The sequence below is a fragment of the Zootoca vivipara genome, chromosome 7 (genome assembly GCF_965207765.1).
Source record: "Zootoca vivipara chromosome 7, rZooViv2.hap1.1, whole genome shotgun sequence".
NCBI lineage: Eukaryota > Metazoa > Chordata > Lepidosauria > Squamata > Lacertidae > Zootoca > Zootoca vivipara.
This window is the reverse complement of record NC_142590.1, coordinates 70,563,350-70,580,176: the sequence shown is the minus strand read 5'-3', so window position 1 is coordinate 70,580,176 and position 16,827 is coordinate 70,563,350. Positions and strand designations below refer to the sequence as shown.

Below are 16,827 nucleotides of genomic sequence, written 5' to 3'. Positions count from 1 at the left end.
AGGCAGCAACATTCAAGGGGCAGGCAAGCCTAGTGCAAGAGGGATGTCTTTCTCTTGCTCTCACGCTTCCCTCCCCACCCCCTGTTACAAGAAGTAGAAGCAGCTTAGGCAGCCATCCATGGATGATTTGAGGTGGGGAAAACATGGGTCCCTACCACAGAGTTTTCCTGTACAGTAGTTTCACGGGCTTGATTTTGCTTCCATCAAAAGAGAAAGCAGAGTTACAGCTTTTTAAAAAATTCCTCAATAGTGAATGGAAGAGGAGAACAAAGCTATGTTTTTCTTGAAGTGGACTTAGTCCCCAAATGAAGTTTGCCAGCTTCCAAAGTGCTTTGGACCAATATCGAATTGTTTTCTTAAAGTGGCAGTCAGTATCTACTGAAATCAGTCAGGAAGAACTTTTTGACATTAAGAGCTGTTAGACAATGGAACTACAGGTAACTCCCTGGGGAGGTGGTGGACTCTCCTTCCTTGGAGGTTTTTAAGCAGAGGTTGGATGGCCAACAGTCATGGGTGCTTTGTATGAGATTCCTGTATTGCAGGAGAGTGGATGAGATGACCCTTGGGGTCCCTTCCAATTCTATGATCTTGTGGTTGGAAACATCCCTATCAGTAATGAGAAGGTCCTGTTTTCATGCATACAGCTGTTTTATTGCATCATTGAAAAGCTGACTATATCTATAGAAGAGCATTAAGTGCAATTTATACATACACTTCACACATGTTTTCCCTATGAGTATCGGGGAATGGGGGTATGGGGTACCCAACCATCTGTAAAGATTGTACATATGTCTGTTTTATCACTTGTACTTACATTGGGAAATTGCTGGTGGAAGCTGATTCTCAGTGTCTATAAAATACATTTGCATATTCTTTACACATGAGATTGTGCGCATGAGATTCATCTGCTTTCCACTTTACTAATGTAGGGGAAAAAGTATCATTTATGCCATGTCCCCTTAGATGGATGATTCAGCAGCTAAAATACAGGATCTAGATTGAGCCTTGAATTTCATCCTTTCAAAATTGGTGCCCCACTTTGAAATTACTGATGGTGGACTTGGAATTGGAGTGTGCTTTGCCTTGCCAGCGCTTTGCTAGTTTGTTTTGCTCTGTCTCTTGTTGTGCTTTACTCATTTTCAGTGAAAGTGCTGCAGCTGTCTCTCAATGAAATGGAAAGCAAAACAAGTATTTTAGCAGGTTCTCTAGCATGTCTTCCTTGCATTTTGGAGGGGATAGATCCCTAGAATACCCATTTCATTGGACACCCAAGAACAATGCAATAGATTCAGCTACTAGCCTGGCATTCTTCCAAAGTTTTATAAAGTAGAGGCCTTTCAGAGGGCTATTTTTTATTATGGTGACCTGGCTAACTCAGTTTTAATTCCTGTAGTAAATAACATTGCTTAAAATACATTTAGAATTAATTATTGAGGAGGACAATTAAGAGTAATTAAGATAGCATTTTCAGAACAAGAGCAGGCAGCTCATCTGTATACTGTGCAAGATAAAGGCTATCAGCAAGTGGACCTGTTGCAGTTTCTTGAGATCATAGCTTTATTTTAATATATTATGTGATAAAATGCAAGTGTAAATGCTTAATTATGATTCAGTTAATGTCAGTGTTAACTCCATAATTGACTTCAGTGGCACTGAAAATTAGCTCTAACAAATCAGTTAAATAGAAGATTCCAGTACTTACTGAAATGCATGGCATTTTAAGAAATTACAAGCAAATTACTATTTCAACTGAGTAAGCCAGTTATTAGGTAGACTTGCCACCTATAGACTCTTCTATGTTAGTGAAACCAAACCAGTTTCTGTTAGTACATCATCAAATTTTTATTTTTTAAAAAAATGTGAAAGTTACCTGTGAGAACGTCTGTGGCGCCTCTGAATATTTTTGCACCTTGTTTATTTTTAAACATGTGTGTACCACTCAATTGTAATAAAAAGCCCTCTAAACGGTTTACAAAAATATAAAACGAAACATGAAAATTATTGATTAAAAATCAGTTAAAACCAGGTATTTAAAAGCATTCAAAAGATTACCAAAAGCAACAGCTGCTGAGATATGAGCTGGTTCCGCATCCACTGCAGTGTCTCTCTGCCGGTACCCCATTTTTGTCTTAGGAAGTTCTATTCCTTGCCACCTGCCTCAGCTGCTTCCTCTTCCTGCTCCTCGCTCAATTATTACCACCATCCCAGAGTGGGCTGGATGAAAAAGTGTAGGTGAGTTACTCTTCAAGCCCCCCCCCCAATTTGTTGAATAATAAAACACACAGACACTAGTATTTGGGGTTAATGGGATAATTAAGGCCACAACTTTATTGGTTACAGAATGTGAGTGGTATTGTCTTAGGCACTGGAATTGAACCGACTATATCTGACTCCTGCCCACCATGCAGGCAGTCTAGTAAGGGTCAACCACCAGTAGGAGAAGCCCTGTTGATGTACATCGACTGAGGGTCATCGTTGGGGTCGTGGCATGGCCCTAGCCCATACTCGGGCTTCAGACGAGATCCACATCCCCGGATCCATTCAACAGAATACCCTTAAAGAGGAGGGGCAGATGGGCGGCTGCTTAAATGGCCCAAGCCATGCCCCTGGTCAACTGGATTGGTCGGCCGTGGAGCGTGACGCAGCCGGGGGCTTCCTGTGACGCGGGCGGCATCATCATGCCCCTCCTGTGCATGGGGAGAGCACGTGGCCTGCCTGCAACACCGCCCCCCCCCCAGGGAGGGGAAGAAATTTTAGCAGCTGTCATTTTCACCTACCATCGCTTCCTCCTCTTTGCCACCACTGGACACGTTAAATTGCATGTGCTAATAAACAACAACTTTCTTTCATTCTCAATGGATGCATGTACTTTTTTATTTTTTAAAAAAAGAAATACTTTAGATAAAAATATCATTTTGGAGGTGGGAGGGAAAGGAGGTAATGATGGTAGGAGAGAGAGGAACTAACTTTCCTTCACTAGCAGTTGGCAGGAGAGAAATATATTTATACTGTAAATGGCCATGCTGTTTATCTCCCCCCCCCCAGTTGGTTGGCAACTTTCTGGTTACTCATTTGGAAGTATAGAACCCTCATTATCATTATTCATGGCTCAATTAGCCATATTAATTATCTCTGTGTGTAGGTCTAGGTTTGTATAACCTCATGTAAACAGCACTCTTTTTTCTGATCTAATTATCTGACTATATATATATATATTACTTAGCATGCTTATTTTAGTCTTGCTCTCTAGAGATTCTAAGCTTGTTATTGTCAGCTTCTCTCCTGCCCCCAACTCCACACATTGAACTTGACCGTGGTTTTGGATGTCAAATATAAGTAAGCATAAATGAGTCCATGGGGTCACGAAGAGTCGGACACAACTAAACGACTAAACAACAACAACAAATGATTCAAATAGATTTGCCTGATCTCAGGCTTGACAGTAGATAATACATATCAGCTCTGTGTCTGTGTATAGGGAGGCTTTATCTCTATTCTATCCAGGATATTTATTTATTTTTATTTATTATTTATTTATTACATTTCCATACTACCCTTCACCCAATGATCACAATAAGAGAAGGGGAATGCTTTTCCCTGGCACCTAAGGAAGGCTCTAGGTAAGCTTCCCTGGGGAGAGTATTCACAAAGGGGAGTCACTGTTTCCACCCTCCAGACTCTCTGGGGTGGGGCATACGAAGAAGGGCCCCTGGTGATGATCTCAGAGTCTGGGTTGGTTCATATAGTGAGAGGTGGTCCTTGAGGACATTGGATCTTACAGGGGTCATTGCAACTTACAAGGCACATTTGAAATCCCACTTGACATAGTGATGGGCATTTTTGGTGTTAGCATGGGATAAATGTGAAGAGGCATGTTATGCAAAGATGCTGAATCCCTCATATTGGATTAGCCACATAAAACAGAGCCAGTGTGTTGTAGTGGTTAGAGAGCTGGCTCAGGGCCTAGGGAAACAGATTCAAATCTCTAATTGGTCATGTCACTGGGTCACTGGGTGACCTTGGGCTGGTCATCTTATCTTAGGCTAATGTGGCCCACAGGGTTGTTCAAAAAAAATAAAGTTTTTGCACAAAATCTACTCATCCAGTTTTTTTGATTCACTGAGACGCCAATTGCACCTGTGAATGTCTGCAAGCAACCAATGCCTTAGTAGACGGACTTAATGACAACTCTCAGAAAAGGATTTTTGGCTATCCATTCTCAGGGCCAGCCCACCTATTAGGCATGGTAAGGTGGTTGCTTCAGCATGGCAGGTTCCCAGAGGCACTGCAGCCCTCCGTCTGCTGGGCACTCATGACACACCACTGGATGTTCACTACTGCTGGGTGCTCTCCTCCTCTTCCAGCTCCTATGCTGCTGTAGTTGTACCCCCTCACCTCTTCACCTCCTCCATAGCTCACCCACTGCTGTGCCTCCTCCTCCTCTGCCTGGAGGTGGGCTGGGAAAGCCCAATGTGCTGATGGCAAGGAGCATGGCAGCAGGTGGCTTGCAGTGGTGGGGACATGACAGTGGCAGGGTGTGGATGCAGCAGCAGAGGAGGAACAGGAGGTGGAAGTGAGCATGCATTGGTGGTAAACACCTGGCAGTGACAAACTGGAGACTGGGGAGGGGTGTAACAGTGTGTGGGGGGTGCCTCCAGGGGCAGGAGGTGGTATTGAGGGGTGGGGTTGCCTCTGGCAGCAAAACATCCCATCCATTCTTTACAGAAAGATCTTAGTGAAATGTGTTGTTGAGGGTTGTCCTCAACATTTCTGGGGAACAGTGTTGTGGGCCTCCTTCCAAAGAATAAGTGAAGTCCTCAGATTTAATGGTTGGCTTCAATACCAAGCTATCCATAAGAGAGGCAAGCTTCCACCTGTCTGCAGCCTGTGAGACATGTTGACCAACATTCAGTCACAAGCCTTCATTCTAATATGAAAATTTTGCAGCTGATGGAGAGTTTGTGCTATACAAAGAGTGCTGTCCAATGGGGCAGTATGTGCCATGCAACATGGCATAAATTCTGTGTACTGTATGTTTATAGATGAAGGCATATGTGTGGTAGGGAAACTGAAGCTACCCCAGCAACTCAGAACCTAAGCCAGACAGTTGTTGAGAAACTGCCGATACATTTATAATGTTCTGAATGGAATGTTACAAGTTGATAACATCTTTTCCAGTGTCCCACTGGCCAGAGGGTTCACTCAGAACAACCTGACTCTGGCTTATGCATTCAGAAAAACAAACAAACAAACAAACAAACAAACAAACAAACCATAGCTGCCAAGTTTTCCCTTTTCTCGCGAGGAAGCCTATTCAGCATAAGGGAAAATCCCTTTTAAAAAGGGATAACTTGGCAGCTATGAAACAAACCAAAAACCCCAGAGTTCTTTGTCCACAAACCCAGAAGTGCCAACAGCAACTTTTTTTAAAAAAAAAAAACCAAACCCAATGCATTGAGACTTTCCAGGACAGAGTAAAAAATAAAATCAAAACAAACTAGTAAAGAAAACTTCCAGAGAAAATGAAAATAATGTCTTAATAATGTCCATTTCATTTAACGTTTTCAGTCCCACAAACTACAGACAATACTTTGAAGGTTCACAAAGTGTAAATGGATTGCCAATAAAATAGCAATAATAAAAATGATCAGGGCAGTGACTGTAGATGTTACATTGATTTTATCAAAGGGTGCTGAAGAGATGTGTTTTTATTAACTCTCCATTTTTCCACAAAAGTAATAGTATCTGATTCATATCTCCTAATGCTGTAATAGAGATCTTTCTCATGAAATCCATAAGCATTTTGAAGACTTAGCTAAGTGCCCTTGAATATGAAGTTGCAAAACTTTTCTTGTTCTTGATTCGCATGGAGTGAACATGATGCTTTAACAGTGGTGGCACTGTTGGCAACTACTCTGTTGTAGACTGAAGAGAACCTTTTCCATGATGCTGTTTCATATGGACTCTTTCCTCCACCCTCTATTTTAAGAACACTTTTAAGGACAAATGTGAACCCTTATGGGGTTGGCAAGGTACTTGGACCTGCTTCCAAGGACCTGAACATCTGTAAGGCTGATTCAGCTGACAGGCACAAGAGACGTGGCTTTTTCTGTGATGGTAAACCCCCCCCCCCCAAAAACCCTTCTTTATAAAGAAACAGGGTTCATCTGAACCCTTTCTTCAAAATAAAGCAGTATTGATTCTCTCATTAGCACGTGAAATTTGGCTGCCCATTTTAATGTTGGTGTCATGGATAGTAACTCTTGTGTGTGGTCTACTGCTCCCATTGCATTGCATAATGACAACCCATCTACTCCCCACCACCAAGAGCCCATCACCCACAAATATCCCCATTCTTCTTGCTTGCAGAACCTCCCACGCCTATTGCGCCTCCAGAACTTCTAGCAGTTGGAGCCACCTATCTATGGATCAAGCCAAATGCCAACTCCATCATTGGAGATGGACCTATCATCCTGAAAGAAGTGGAGTACCGTACGACCAATGGGAACTGGGCTGAAACCCACATTGTTGATTCACCCAATTACAAGTTGTGGCATCTAGACCCCGATGTGGAGTATGAGATCAGAGTGCTTCTTACCAGACCTGGAGAAGGAGGAACTGGACCTCCTGGACCTCCGCTCACAACAAGAACAAAATGTGCAGGTAAGTCATATTGATTTTAAGACTTTGTGAGTGTCATACAAATAGGGGCATGTTATGGTAAAGACTGATTTTCTGTTGAGCAAATAATCAGATGTAGTATATGGCCCAAGTAAGTTCCCCCACTCTTATTGTATTTTCACTGCCTGCTGCATAATCCCCCCCCATTTTTTAAAAAAGAAATAGGATATGTATTTCATTTTATTTGCTTATGACCTTTTGCCCTTCCCTATCCCATAATTTCAGGTTGTTTTATAATCAGTGCTTTTTTTCTTTAAAAAAAATGTTTAGGGGTACTCTCATTTTCCTACTTGTATTGAAATACTGCCCGTCAATGAGACCAAACATAGATTCACAAAAGCACTGTTTATAATATATTGAAAAGTTTAAAATATATGAATTGTGGTACAATATAAATGACTCTGCTTTGTAATCACATTGGTGTATTCCATTTTGATTTGCACACACACACACACACACACACACACACAGTCACTCACATAAAGAGAGAAGGAACACATGGCAATGTGAGTGATGTGGGTTGCTCTTTTCTTATATTTCCTTTAAAAAAGAACCGGGAATCATTGGGCCTCAAGACTGAAGTCAGAGAACAGGGTTTTTGACCAGAGTTTTTCACTGTACTTCCACTTCTTGGAGGGCTCTTTCAAGAGTCTTCTCATTGTGATGGGAAGAAGAGTCGGTGCATGTCATGTATAATACATAATACAACACTATTAAACCAGCTTGTCCTTTGGCATCTCAATATCCTGTTTCTGAATTTATGGTTTCTGTGTAGAAAACTGATAGTGGGACTTCAACATTGCACTCTAATGGACACATTCGCCTTACTCATACCTGCCAAGTTGCTGTCAGAGAAATAAGGGACCAGGGCGGAAATAGCAGACCGGAAGTAGCGCTGCCGCCATTTTGGAACTGGGCGGAGCATGCTCAGAAGTGACTTTTGATGCTGCTTTGCCCAGTTCCAAAATGGCCGCTGCACCAGAAGTCGCACTGCAGCCATTTTGGAACTGGGCAAAGCAGCATCAAAAGTTGCTTCTGAGCTTGCTCCGCCCAGTTCCAAAATGGCCGCCGTGCCAGAATAACCCGGGGGAAAACAAAAAAATCCGTTTTTTCAGCTAGGAACAGCTGGAAAAATGGGGATTTCCCAGGGAAAATGGGAGTCTTGACAGCTATGCATACTGCATAGGGTTTATGGATAGTTTTAATGGATGAACATGAAGGACAAAATAACGGGGCTTCTTCTGCTACCTTTTCATTGTTATGTCAGTAGTATCAGTAGCATGAGAATTTGGAGAGTTGCAGTGTAACACCAAGCACTGTAAACAGGCCCTTGCAGAGGTGGGGGAAGGGGCAGCCGGGTACACTTGTCCTGGGCCTCAGAAGGCAAAGCCAGTTGGGTCAGTGTGTGGGACTGCCAGGGTTCTGCTGGACTTATGCTAAGCACACCCCCATGCCTCCCAGTCAACCAGAGACTCCCAACCCTGGGCCTCAGACAAGCTCTATATGGGCCTGAATATAAGCATACATTCAGAATATGCACCGTCCTGGTTTGCATGTTGTGGTATGTCAAACTACGGTTTCCTGGGACCACACAAACTTGCAGGCTACTTGAGAGATCCTTGTAGCCACTCTGCTCATCCCTGGCCTTCTTTGCTCTCACACTAAGCTAAGCTAAACTAAACTAAAGCCAAGGTTTGGTTTGGTTTGGTTTGGTTTGATTGATTTAGTATACCATCTGAACCAGACTCATGGTTAAGCACTTTCCTCCCTAACCACATAGGGTAGCCAAGAATAAACCTTTATATTTTTGGAGAAGACAGGGAGAAGTGATTCACACTGTTTATGAGTAGGCTATCATCTTTATAGTGGCACTCCAGAAAAGAACGAGGGAGACAGTAACAGCCAGAGCTCTGGGAAGCAGGTGACTTTTAAAAAAAGTTTAAATAATCATTTGCAAAATAAAAAGGGTGGGGAAGGGAAGCAAATCCACTTCTCATATTGCTGGATAAATTGTAGGCCTTGAAAGTGCACCCAAAGGGGCACCCTCAAGAGGCAATGGATGGCTGGATGGGCTGGTTGAATTGAATGTGGCCACTTCTGCCCTCAACTCAAACTCTGTGGAAACTTTGAGCCCAATCTTGCTTCACTGGTGGTCTTGGAGTATAGCTCAGGTCTTTCCTCTTAGCACCCAGGTGTGGGGTTGTGGGGTTGTTGTTGTTGTTGTTTTGCTTTTGTTTTAATGTATTACAGGCAGTAATCAGCAGGTGGCTTTCAGAAGCTAGAGGGGAAGGGCAGGTTTTCTATCACTGTTGCTGGTGGTGTGAGATGCGCAAAAAAGGTGAAAAAAATAAACTATCATCCCAACAGGCTCGTTATCTGAGAACATGCCTGTCTCATCTTCTGCAAATCCTCCCAACGATGAAGTCACTGTCAAATCCTACAGCCTGAAGCCAAATTTTGTGTTGTAAAAGATTGTTTCAAATGACTCTAGTGGAAAGCAGAGTGATTCTGAAAAGTCAAAGCTGCTAGAGATTGGAGGCTGGTTGCTTTATGAAACAGGAGACTTGCGGCTGAGACTTGGTTGCCAGCCACAGCTCACAGTTTTTAATGTGAGACTTCACTATTCACAAGAGATGACAGTTAAATGACAGGATATGCATGCCCTACAAAGTAATCTGATATTTTACTCTGCATCTGCTGTGCTTCGTGCACTTTCCACATTAGTGTCTAATCTCCCCTGTCCCCGGGAGTATTTAGTGCTTTTAAGTTTGGGCCATAAAAGGGAAAATTTCCAGCATTTGTCTGGTTCTCATAGAGAAGAAAACCCATGTTTCAACATTTGTTTTACTGTAACGGGGACATTTATAAGAATATTGAATTACAGAAAAACTACAGGAATTTCAAATCTCACACTCATTGAAATCTCAGAGTTTTCTAGAGGAAACACAAACTTTCCCACTCACACCTGTTAGGTCCGCTTCTTAATAAGAGAGCAATCCAGATAAATTAATAAAGGTTTCACTGTTGTAACAATTGTTTTCTCAAACTTTATCTTCTGTGCCATGAAAATGAATAAAAACAGTATTTTTAATAATAAAAATAATAAAGGTTTTTATGTTGTCATCAACAACATTTGGATGTAGCCCACCTTTGCACAGGCTAACTAGCATTGGTACAGTTAAATATAAAATTGGGTAGTGGAAAACAGTCACGTAGACAGTAATAGGTTGACATTTGCTCACTTGTCACCTGTCTTTTATTGTTGAATAAAAAATCACCATCACAGAGATTTCACTTAGGTAGTGTCACGCTTCACATTATTTGCTTTTTTGATGAGAATGAGAATTGAGACGGAAGTTCGCCAGTTTCAGATCATGAGCCTCCCTATGTCAATACAATTGATTAAATGTTATTGGCTCTGAAGACAGAATAGCATGATAAATACCATTCCCTAAGTATGACTTCGGCAGTTACTATCATTATCATTATACATATAATTTTATCCTGATTTCCCCCCTAATTTCAGCTGTTACAATAAAAAACAGCACAGCAGCCACCCTTTCATTAAAGGCAGTCAATTCCCAAAAGCCTGTTCGAAGAAGAAAGTCTGCACCTGCCAGCAGAAAGACAGCAAAGAGGGAGCCAGTCTTAACATATTTAGGGAGGGAGTTAAGCCTGGGAGCAGCCACCGAGAAGGCCCTGTCCACATCCCTACCAAGTATACCTGTGAGGGTGGCCTCTCTGCCTGGCCCTTGGGACTCACTTCAGATAACACCCTCTCTCCTCATGCCATAGCCCACACTCATCCTGCTTTGTAACCCAAGTATTGTTGCCTGGCTGGAATATGTCAATAAACCATGACAGTGCTCCTTATTTGCACAGGAGGAGAGTGAGAGAGGTGTGTGAGTGTGTGTATAGACACTAGTCTACTGTATAAAAGTAAAATTTACATTTGATTTTCCACCGGCTCTTGCTTCTGCCTCTGCTCAACACTGGCATGTGGACCCCAGAAGGTGGCCCAGAAAGAAATGTGGCTATTGGTTTGAAAAGGATTCCCTACCCTTGAAGTAAGTGCTGAAGACAGACGGCTTCAGTCATGGCTGATATATTCATTTTCCTAGAATTCTGGACACACTGGAACCCAGAGGTACTCCAGAGAAATGAGGATAATGAGGGTGTGGCTGGACTCTGGAGCCACCTTCTCTGGTGCTTCCATGAACTGTGCACCCACTTATCTCCCCACACCAGGAAATAAATGAAAGTGGTGGTTACTGGCCTACAGTACTGCATACATTGCCACCCCAAACATCTGCCACTGCTTCTGAGGGTCATTTGAGGACCCCCAGGACTTGCAGGGTCCCAGACCTAGGCCTCACAGCCCATGGGCAATGGCAGTACAGGGGATAGAATTATTTTGCTGCATTTTATAATAATAATTTACCATTTATACCCCGCCCATCTGGCTGGGCCTCCCCAGCCACTCTGGGCGGCTTCCAACAGAAAAATAAAACACAGTAATCTATTAAACATTAAAAGCCTCCCTGAACAGGGCTGCCTTCAGATGTCTTCTAAAAGTCTGGTAGTTGTTTTCCTCTTTGACATCTGTTGGGAGGGTGTTCCACAGAGCGGGCGCCACCACCGAGAAGGCCCTCTGCCTAGTTCCCTGCAACTTGGCTTCTCGCAACGAGGGAACTGCCAGAAGGCACTTGGTGCTGGACCTCAGTGTCCGGGCAGAATGATGGAGGTGGAGACGCTCCTTCAGGTATACTGGACCGAGGCCATTTAGGGCTTTAAAGGTCAGCACCAACACTTTGAATTGTGCTTGGAAACGTACTGGGAGCCAGTGTAGATCTTTCAGTGTAGGTCTCGGTGGCCGCTCCCAGTCACCAGTCTAGCTGCCGCATTCTGGATTAGTTGTAGTTTCCAAGTCACCTTCAAAGGTAGCCCCACGTAGAGCGCATTGCAGTAGCACAAGCGGGAGATAACTAGAGCATGCACCACTCTGGATAGACAGTCTGCAGGCAGGTAGGGTCTCAGCCTGCGTACCAGATGGAGCTGATAGACAGCTGCCCTAGACACAGAATTGACCTGCGCCTCCATGGACAGCTGTGAGTCCATACTGATGAACACCCAGCTTTATAAAATGAAGTGAGCCAAAATGCTCTCATACTGAAGTCTTATCTTGTAAAAAAGGATCACAGATATATAGATCCACAGTCATCCTAGTCTAATATCATCTACCAGGCTTTTCCATGGATTAATATCTTGCTATCCCAAACTTGATTTATGTCTGCTGTTACAATATATCAATATGCTTTATGTATCTTTCTCTTTCCCTCTATATTCTGAGTATGGCTCTGTTGAAGTCATATTTATGGGCCCCCAAGGTGTCTGCAGAAACAAGAGCGCACTATATTGATGATACAATTAATACAATATCATTATCTTTTTCTAAGACGACAGGTGGGCAGCATCACAGTATATTAGTGAAATATTATGTGATTTTGAGATAAAATTCCCTGAGACTGAGGGGAAAGCATCATAGATGAAAATTTCATCCCCCCCCAAAAAAAAATGCCTAATGCTCCAATCGATACGACCAGGGACTGCAGCATTTTGTGGCAATTTTTTGCCGGTTTGTCATAAGATTGTGCTCTCCAAAATAGGATTCTGTTTAGTAGAAGGAGGCAGTTGTTTTCAATGCATCCTCTTTTCCTTATCTATTAGCTCCAAGTGGAGCACAGTACCTGGGAGGGCTTGTTTTTTTCTGCTTCAGTGGTAAATTTGGAAAGTGACTTGATTATTATTTTAATAAATGCTCAGAAAGACAGGCTGTAACATGCCTATTCTTGCTGCTCATATTATCTCTCTAGCTTGAAACCTTTAAAACAAAAGAGGCTGCTATTATGGTACAATGAAATTGAAGCAATTTGCTGGTGCAATATTTCCATAACATTTTCAGTCTGATAAGAATGGAACAAGTAATGTGAACTTTACTTATCATCATCATCACAATAACCTTAAGATGTAAACTCCTTGAATTAGCCTAGTCTCTTCTTCCATGCATCCCTACTGCTTCCTGACTTCTTTACATAATTCACCCTATTAATTTGATAGTTTCTGAGCCTTTGCCATGTCCCCACCTGAATGTTGTCTATCTTCCTTTCACGATTATCTCCTCTTCAGCAGCCAGCATATTGCTAGAGTTCTTCTTCTTCTTCTTCTTCTTCTTCTTCTTCTTCTTCTTCTTCTTCTTCTTCTTCTTCTTCTTCTTCTTCTTCTATCACTTGTAGCCGACTAAGATTGTCTTCCATGAATATGGTCTTAACATTATGCCCATAAGTGTGTGGAGGCCAATTCTGGATATGCACATCCTTCCATGGTGGGGACAAAGGTTTCTGGGTGGAGTTGATCATGGTGAGGATTTGACAAATGTGTCTTGCTCTTAGAGTACAGCAAAGACCTGAACAACTTGAGCAGTTCATTGTATGGTACCCCCTGGCAAGGAAGCAAGTGGCAGAAATGAAATTTCACCAAGTGACAAGAATTGTTGCATTCCACATTTGGTTAGTTGCTTGTGGATTTCCATAGCTGAAGCAAAGGGGGAAATGGTTATTTAGGACTTCCTCCATTTGAATGACAGAAGAATTACACACTCACCTTTTCCCTCGGTGTGAGAAGGGAAGACCTTTACAAGACTTAGAATAAAAGTTTCCCCTATTGCTTCTGTCTCTGTTTTGTGTTGCTGCAGAATGGGAAGCAGTGCTAGCTGTTCAATCGAGAAAGGTGGCTCTTTTCATGATCAAAGGTGGAGCATGCCCTGGAGCAGATTTTGATGGGAGTCATCAAAATTGTGTGTTTGTCTCACTATACTTTTCTTCATTTTCCCATTCCTTTTGACCTCCCTTGGCCCATAAAACCCACGTGTTCAGACTGCCGCGGCAGGAAAAATACAATGTACTTGCTGATGTTTATAGCCTGTGAAATAGTGAGACCTGGCCCACAGTTTGTCTGTCTTCTCCATAGAACTAATACAACTGGCAAACATTGTAATGTAAAGGAAGAGGTGCTCTCAGTTGGCAAATAAGTCTTCTTTTCACATGTAGTTATTCATCATTTATTTTTATATGCCACTTAATGCAAAAATAGGCTTATAAGCAGCTTAACAAAGTATAAAAAATATGAAAACCTCACAAATAATCACTATCCATAATGAAAATACGCAATAAAACAATTTCACTTAAGCTACACAGCTATGAAAGTCAGGGATTGGGGTTCAGAGATCCAGGGAATACCTGAGTAAAGAGGTGCATCTTCAAAAGCCAGTGGAATGCCAACAGAGATGGAGCCTCTTATATTTCAGCAAAGGGTGCATTCCATAAAACTGGTACTACCTGTGAAAAAGCATTGCAATAAACTGGAAACCATCAGAATTTGTTGATCTTCATGCCCTTACCAGGCACTGGAGGTGATGTCAGTCTTTCACTCAGTGCCTCAGTAGTGTATTATCTTTGAAACCTGGAAGAGGTGAAAAGTGGAGTGCTATATATATATATATATATATATATATATATATATATATATATATATATATAATGTGTTTTAAGAAGTTATCTTTTCTTTCTGTAACTGCCGCAAAACACACCCATACACGGTTCTGAGATTATTTCCATACTCAGTGCTTGTGGTTTAAGTGGCCTCACCAGGCATAGTCATATATTGTGCAATGGTGCCAGAACTAAACTCAACTATTGAGCATCGCTCAATGGGCAGATCTGTTAGTTTTGATTTCTCTCAATTTCTCTCTTTTCCAGTCCTATGTTCTGTTCTCCACCCTCCCGAATTTTTCTGTGATAAATCCTTTTTAAAGCCCACCAAAAAATCATCTGCATTTGGGCTCCCATTTCAGTGCACTTTCCTCCTCCTTTATACATTTGCATCTGGGATGTTGCTTTATACACACACTTTTGCGAGCCATTTGCCCTGATATAATGCATGTGATATGTTATTTCCACTGACTTAATGGAGTCAACGGAGCACACTTTTTGCTCCAAATATGCATTGTTTGCACTTTATTTGGTAGGAGAGCTGCCTCGCAAAATCCAGTAAAGTACAAATTTCAAAGTATAACTGCATGTCAGTATGAATATCATTTCAGGGACTGTAAAGTAGGCAGACTCGCAAAAAAATGTGAATTGAACTGAATTTCTCCTTTATCCCAAGCAGGGAGTAGATGGAAGCAGAAAGACAGGAGCCACATGCTAAGCTGGGTTGAAAACACCCTCAATTTTGTTCCTGGTACAAAATAATTAATATATTAAAATACACAATGAAACAACCCCATTGAGCATATTTTTTAAATATAAACGTCCATAGTTAAAATATGTAACAAAGCAATCCCATCAGAATTCAGTTATTAAAACAGGAGGCACAGGTCAATGTTGCTGAGGGTATTAAGGCAAAATATGTTGTGAGCTGCTCATGTTGCCTGCAGCCACCAGTTTTAAGGTTTGCTTGGTATCCTATTTCAGTGGTGGACTGAGCTGTCCACTCAGACCACTAGGCATGCTTAAGCTCCTCCCATTAAGATTTGTGATCCCTCCCATGCCCTCCATCTTGCCGAGCTCTGATAACATCACTTAAGGTTGTATTCAGCAGAGTGCAAACAAAATGTCTAGATTTGAGGATGGTGAATGCATGCACAAAGCGAGTAGAGCTGGGAGAATCCACTGCGCTAGCGCAATATATATGTGTATATATATATGTATATATATATATATATATATATATATATATATATATATATATACACACACACACACACACACACACACACACACACACACACACACTCACTGTTGGAGAAGGAACTTCAGTATTTTGCCATGAAAACTCCTTGGACATAAAAAAAGAGAAGCTTTGTGAAGGAAGTGAAAGTTTCCAAGGCATCCTCTGGTTCATGGGGTCACAGAGAGCCAAACACGACTAAGACGACTGAACAACAACAAATATTTACTGCATTGAAATTATATACTCTTCTTCATCTGAGGATCACAAGACAGTTTACAGTATTAAAATATATATTTAACACACACACAAAAATAACTATATCCCCCTCACACAAGGCCATAAATTGTTTAATTAGCCAAAAGGTCTGGGAAAAGAGGAATGTTTTCACCTGGTGGGACTTAAAGGGGAGGGAAACTTGCAGAAAGGGTTTAAGACAGCCCTCACATTCCTGTTTGAGCCCCTGGAGGCTCAAATGGGAGCACAGGAGCTGTCTTAAAGTCTTAGTCAAAGCCTCTTTGATGCACCTTACGCACACTTTTGCACATGGCTTTAATCTCATTTGGTGAGTGCTGATTAAATCTTGTTGCTTTGCTGTGTAATCTTGAGGCCTGCTTGGAATGTGACTGCCCAGTCAATGCAGGATTAAATTCTGTCCTCCTGCTCATCAGCTGACACTACTAGTGACATCAACTAATGGATGAGTGGCTCTGATTTGAGAAAACAGCCTTGTGGGCCACATTAGGCTCCCTGGTAGGCCAAGACTGGCCTATAGGGCAGAGACTCCACACCCCTGCACTAGTGCAAATTATTGAGCTGGCACAACAATTTGGTTGAATGCCTCCTGTAGTTGTGAATCAAAACCCAGGTCTCACATTTCTCAATTCTTAACATAATTATTATTTTGTCAACCAGCAACCAAGCAAGTTCATGACAACTGAAAGTATTTCCAGTTTGGGTGGAAAAAGCAAAATATGTATTGCGTGCCGAGGTACCAAGACTTCCCACCAATAATTCTAGTTACTGTCTTGCAGCAGGTTCTCCCTAGGTATCAGTCTGGCTCTGTTGATCTGTTGTTTAACTTCATCAGGTGGATATTTTAGTTCTAAAAAAGGTGATACCCTGATACCTAGGGAGAACCTGCTGCAAGACAGACCCAAAAAAGAAAATAACAGAAAACCACTAGTCATCACATACAGCTCCCAAGTTAAAACAGTACAACGCATCATCAGAGATCTACAGCCTCTCCTGGACAATGACAGCTCCCTTTCTCAAGCTCTGGGAGGAAGACCTTTCATTGCCTACAGACAGCCACCCAATCTTAAACAACTCCTCACCCACAATAATACAACCACCAGA

General features: G+C 42.1%; 1 protein-coding gene across 1 annotated transcript in view; it reads left to right on the top strand.

The window, feature by feature from the left end:
* The window catches only part of PTPRT (protein tyrosine phosphatase receptor type T), a 582,983-nt gene that overhangs the window by 300,589 nt on the left and 265,567 nt on the right, over positions 1 to 16,827 (top strand). Inside the window, exon 7 of the mRNA XM_088674576.1 lies at positions 6,370 to 6,663. Within this exon, the coding sequence (XP_088530702.1) occupies positions 6,370 to 6,663 (294 nt within the window). The remainder of the gene's footprint in view (positions 1 to 6,369; positions 6,664 to 16,827) is intronic.